The 6,000-nt window shown below is 39.5% G+C and overlaps 1 protein-coding gene across 1 annotated transcript; it reads left to right on the top strand.

Moving 5' to 3' along the window:
- Window positions 1–1,930: 1,930 nt before the first annotated feature.
- Window positions 1,931–5,760, top strand: LOC310941717 (extracellular calcium-sensing receptor-like; the record flags this gene model as incomplete). The annotated part of the gene is made up of 6 exons (XM_083906929.1): window positions 1,931–2,163; window positions 2,242–2,539; window positions 2,949–3,758; window positions 3,844–4,071; window positions 4,155–4,278; window positions 4,853–5,760. 6 exons carry the CDS (start codon window positions 1,931–1,933, stop codon window positions 5,758–5,760), a joined length of 2,601 nt encoding a protein of 866 aa, XP_083763055.1.
- Between the last annotated feature and the right edge of the window lie 240 nt (window positions 5,761–6,000).

The raw sequence follows: 6,000 nt of genomic DNA on the forward strand, positions 1-6,000 counted from the left end.
TGACTCATTTTTCTCTTCAAAACAGATTGCAGATCTGATTATTTAAGAATGTGAGGTCAGGTCGTCAGTCCATCAAAGGGCAATTTCCCCTTCCCCCATGCTCATTGTTCTGCCACCTTGATAAAAGGTGTCATAAATACCCCAACGCTTAGATGCTCTGTGTTGTTTGTTCATTCTTGCAAGAAAAATAAAATATACATATAAGACAGCTCTTTTTTAACTCTCTATTTCTGCACTCACCACAACTATACCGATATTTTTCTACAACATGTTTTACAGATGAACAGGGTATCCTTCAGCCTCTGAAGGCAGCTGCCCTGAGTGTCCATCCACAATTTATTGTTCCTACCCATGGGAAAACCAGTTCTCCTGAGGGTTTTTTGAGTTATTTACATATACCAAAAGTGGGATTTCTAAGCTTTCCAACAATGTCTAACATTGAAATATTAGAAGAAGATGTGGACATTTGAATGTAGGCTCTCCTGGAAATGGTTTATGGAGAATTTTAGCCTCAAAGATTTACACCTTCTGGTGTGCCAAGTGACAGTATCATCACATACATAGTCCAATCCCCTCCTGGTCTAGCTGTCAGTGACATCTGGTATCTGTTAGCCCACATGACATATTATGACTATTATGTCCTAACTATAGTTTGAACAATGGTTATCAATAGCAGGTCTAGGGACCCTGAGGGTTCTATGAAAAGGTCCCAGTGGGGTTCTCAGAGAAAAATAAAATAAAAGGTAACATAGATGAACGGCGTTAATGAAATCTCACCACATAAGAAGATAGGAGGTTAAAAAGAGGTTTGGGGTGCTTTCTTTTCATCGGGGGCATCATGTCGTCATCTCAGAAGTAATTACTGTTTGCCTCAAAGTGTCCAATTATTCTTACGCCCTGTCACTCTTTTGGTTGCTAAATTTAGTTTAGTTGACTAATTTAGTTGACAGGGTCCATGTACAGAACCGGGTCTATATCCGGATTTAGCTAAATAGCTTATTTGTATCTGTGGTCCCTGGACAGGTAGCTAAAAGACAATAAAACACATACTAAACACTACAGACAATATCATCAACAAAACAACAACAGCAACAACAACATTACAGAACATCATTCAGAACGAAAGGATCTATGAATCCTGGATGACCGCCAGAGGCCTAGGTCGAGTGTTGATACCAACAAAGTCACCCGTGACCCCTGATGATACCGGCTAGCCTATATCTCACATGCACTTGACCTGTGCATGTGCGAGGTGGAGACATTCAGTGCTAAAGGACCGCCTCTGCCAGTCAGTAAGGATGAAATAGATCACATAATACACTTGGGGCCTGATTTACTAAAACTTTGTACCAGAAAAAACGTGCAAATTGGATTGCACAAGCAAATTGAACGAACTGGCAACAAAAAAAAGGGAGACAAGGACTATTTATACAGGAGGTAAGTGAAAACAGGTGAAACCAATCAGGGGCAGGACAGACAATCTCAATAGCGGGAAATCACACAAAGGGAGGAAGTCAGGGTCTGAAACGAGAGGGAAAGATGAATACAAAATAAAACAGGAAGTGCACAATAAGACTAGACATGAGTGATCAAACTTAACAAACTTGACGTGACATAACACTAATGTCCTTAGTGTTTATTTCATTAATTTGCTATTGACATTAAAATTCAGCTCTACACACTGTGATATTCAGGTCATGTAGTTAGGCCTGTTAAAGCATTGTAACAGTGTATATCTATCCATACATTTAAAAATATTTTAGTTATTTCTACAAACTATCCTGTACAGGAACCTCCCTCCTATCATTCCAGATAAATGGAACATGAATATGAATTTCTGAGCCGCTAAAGTGTATTAATAGCAGTGCAGACTCAGATTTACACTGAGGTTCATGTGATGCCTCCTTGTGGTTTAATTATCTGTGACACAATGATTTCCATACAGAGGTGGCCAGAACAAGGGTGGACACTTTTACAGCTGCTGTTGGTGGCGTCTTTCTCTCAGACTAAGGAGCTGCTGTGCAGACAGAGAGGAGATCCTGAAAACCCTCAGCTGCTGAAGGATGGGGACATCATGTTGGGGGGAATATTCTCTTTCCACAGCAGCTGGAAAAACAGATGGGAAAACTATATTGACAAACCATCACCACTGGAATGTACCAGGTAAATCCTATACTGTGGAAATCTGTTTATATGTAACATTTTATTCTAACTGGACTTTTCATTAATGTTTGAATAAAGTTTGAATTTCAGGGGGTTCCAGTTTGCCCAGGCTATGCGTTTTGCCGTTGAAGAGATTAATAACTCGACAGACTTACTGCCTGCCATCTCTCTGGGTTATAAATTTTATGACACCTGTGGCTCCATTGCCAGAGGTGTGAGAGCTGCACTGGCACTGGCAAATGGAAATGAAGTTACTTCTGCTCCCTCCAACACACCATGTATCAGACCTGCACAAGTGCTGGCCATTATGGGAGAAACATCCTCTTCTCCTTGTATGGCCATAGCTACTGTCATCGGGCCATTTCATATCCCAATGGTGGGTGAGTTTAAATGACTACATAAGATTCATAAAAAGAAAAAAATAATAATAATATTATGCGCACTAAGAAATGCAAGTATGAGACTGTACATTTTGCTGTCGCTCCAGTTGTACCCTATCAGGGTACAAGCACTGTACCTTTCTCAGTGTATACAGGTACATTTTTGTCACTAGGGGTGCAGAAATGTTTTTTTAGAGGTGAACAAATAAGCAGGTACAAATTTTAAGGTACAGTGCTTGCACCCTGACAGGGTACAACTGGAGAGACAAAGCATTTGTAACTTTTTAGTTACAGTCTCGTACTTTAATTTCTTAGTGTGTACCTGCTGCTCAGAGGAGATATGATAATGTGACTATTTTACCTTTTATATCTTTATTTTTGGAGGTAATTCATGTTTTCTTTCAGATCAGCCACTTTGCCACCTGTGCTTGTCTCAGTGACAAAACCAAGTACCCGTCCTTTCTCAGAACAATACCCAGTGACTACTACCAGAGCAGAGGCCTGGCCCTTTTAGTCAAGCACTTTGGTTGGACTTGGGTGGGAGCAATAAGAACCAATGATGATTATGGAAATAATGGAATGGCTATATTCACAGAGACTGCACAGCAGCTGGGAGTCTGTCTGGAGTACTCGGTTTCTGTTTTTAGAACAGATCCACCAGAGAAAATACAAAAGATAATTGATATCATCAAGGCTTCCACCTCAAAGGTAATAGTTGCTTTCCTCTCTCACATGGATATGGATGTGCTTATACACGAGTTGACCCACCACAACTTAACTGGATACCAGTGGGTAGGAAGTGAAAGCTGGATCTTTGATTCACAAATTGCGAAACTAGACAGGCATCACATTCTGGATGGTGCCATAGGCCTGTCCATCCCTAAAGCACATGTCAGTGGCTTGAGAGAGTTCATACTGGACGTGAAGCCACTCAATTCAACAAGTACTGACTTTTTCACTGAGTTCTGGGAGACATTATTTAGCTGCAAGTTCAAGCAATCAAAGTCATCATCATCATCATCATCATCAGAGAATCAGAGAGAATGTACTGGACATGAAGATCTGACTGGAGTCCATAACAGCTTCACTGATATGTCACTCATGCCTATATTTAACAATGTCTACAAAGGAGTGTATGCTGTGGCCCACGCACTTCACCGTGTTCTTGGCTGCAATGAAACATGTAACAAAAAGGTGCAGCCAGATCCATTCACAGTGAGTTTTAAACCTAAACATGCATGTTTTTAATTTGAAAAGAAAAAGGATGTCAGAAAATTAACTAAATGATCACCTATTTAAGATTTTACAGCACATAAGAAAGATTCACTTCAAAACAAAGGAAGGAGACGAGGTTTACTTTAATGAGGATGGAGACCCAGCAGCAAAGTATGAAATTATCAACTGGCAGCCAACAGAACATGGTGCTGTGGACTTTGTCACTGTTGGTCTTTATGATGCTTCTTTACCTTCAGAGAAACAGCTGAACCTGCAAAATAAAACTCTATTTTTTGCACAGAACTCAAAACTGGTAAGTAACCATGTGGCCTGTATTATACTTGTTTTATCATGACAATCAAAAGGTTTAAATAATAGGAAATGTTGTTCCTGCAGGTGCCTGTGTCAGTTTGCAGTGAGATGTGTCTTCCAGGAACTCGCAAGGTTCTTCATAAAGGAAAACCTGTCTGCTGCTTTGACTGTTTAAGATGTGCAGAAGGAGAAATAAGCAACGTTACAGGTCCAGTAATAATCCACCAAAGGTTTTTCACCTCACTTTAAAAAAAAAAAAAAATGGTTATTTCTGTATCAGAGAACCTTCAGAGAACAATTTTCCGCATAATTATTGTGGGGTAGTCTTTTACAAAAAAAATACAAGCATATTATATTGTAAATATAATCAAGAATGAAATCACTTCTACCCTCATGTAGGATAAAGTGGGAGTGATATTACCTTGAAGTAGTTATGGACATTAAATATGCCAACTGCAGTTACTAACAGGCTCTTTCTAGATTTAGAACTGATAACATTATGATTATAATTAAAACGTGCATTTTGCACAATATTTTATCATATCAAATGCAAAGACATGTTCGAAGGTGGTGTTGAAGTCATCGGACAGAAATGTGTGTCCGTTAATGTGCTGTTGTAGAATAAAAAAAAGAAATCCCATGCTTTTAGAGAGCCAGTAAAACATTTATTTAAGTGTCATCCTACACTGATGAATGAACATATAATGAACCTTCTATTATCTTGTTATCATGTAGTGATTTTCTTCAGTGTCTCTTACATCTGCTTCATCACTACTTTTCAGATTCTGTCACCTGTGTGCAGTGTCATCCTGAATTCTGGTCAAATGAGAGAAGAGATACCTGTGTGAAGAAGGAGATAGAATTTCTATCATATGAAGAAATAATGGGAGCACTTCTCACTGCAGCGTCTCTATTTGGAACATTCATGACTGCTTTTGTTTCGCTAATTTTTTTCATGCACAGAAAATCTCCCATTGTCAGAGCCAACAACTCTGAGCTGAGCTTCCTGCTGCTCTTCTCCTTGACTCTGTGTTTCCTGTGTTCTCTGAGCTTCATTGGCCAGCCGTCAGAGTGGTCCTGCATGCTGCGACACACTGCATTCGGCATCACTTTTGTCCTCTGTATCTCTTGTATCCTGGGGAAAACTATGGTGGTCCTAATGGCCTTCAGGGCCACACTTCCAGGAAGTAATGTGATGAAATGGTTTGGGCCTACACAGATGAGACTCAGTGTTCTGGCTTTCACGCTCGTACAAATTGTCATATGTATCATTTGGTTAACAAGTTCTCCTCCTTTTCCATTCAAGAATATTCAAGAACTCAAGGATAAGATCATCCTGGAGTGTGCTCTGGGCTCAGCTGTAGGCTTTTGGGCTGTACTTGGATATATAGGAATTCTGGCCATACTGTGTTTTATTCTTGCTTTTCTGGCTCGGAAATTGCCTGATAACTTTAATGAAGCTAAATTCATCACTTTCAGCATGTTGATATTCTGTGCAGTCTGGATCACTTTTATCCCAGCCTATGTCAGCTCTCCTGGAAAGTTCAGTGTTGCTGTAGAAATATTTGCTATTCTGGCTTCAAGTTTTGGATTGTTGTTTTGCATTTTTATCCCAAAATGCTACATTATCTTATTAAAACCAGAGAAGAATACAAAGAAGAATATGATGGGGAAGATGACACCAAACTAATCCTGAAATAAATTAGGCGGCAACTGAATTTTAATGTATGTCTACATTTCATGTAATATTTTGTCAACCAAACTTGTGTTTTACTGCTCTAATATCTTATATATTTTTCAGGCTATTCCACTTTTTTCTTCTCATTGTGGAATGTTAGGGTTGCTTTTCTGAATATTGATGCTGGGCACGTTAACGGCGTTACCAGCATTAACGGCGGCAACGTTAAGGCATGATGCGTTTCCATGACGA

The sequence above is a fragment of the Microchirus variegatus genome (genome assembly GCF_963457635.1).
Source record: "Microchirus variegatus genome assembly, chromosome: 20".
NCBI lineage: Eukaryota > Metazoa > Chordata > Actinopteri > Pleuronectiformes > Soleidae > Microchirus > Microchirus variegatus.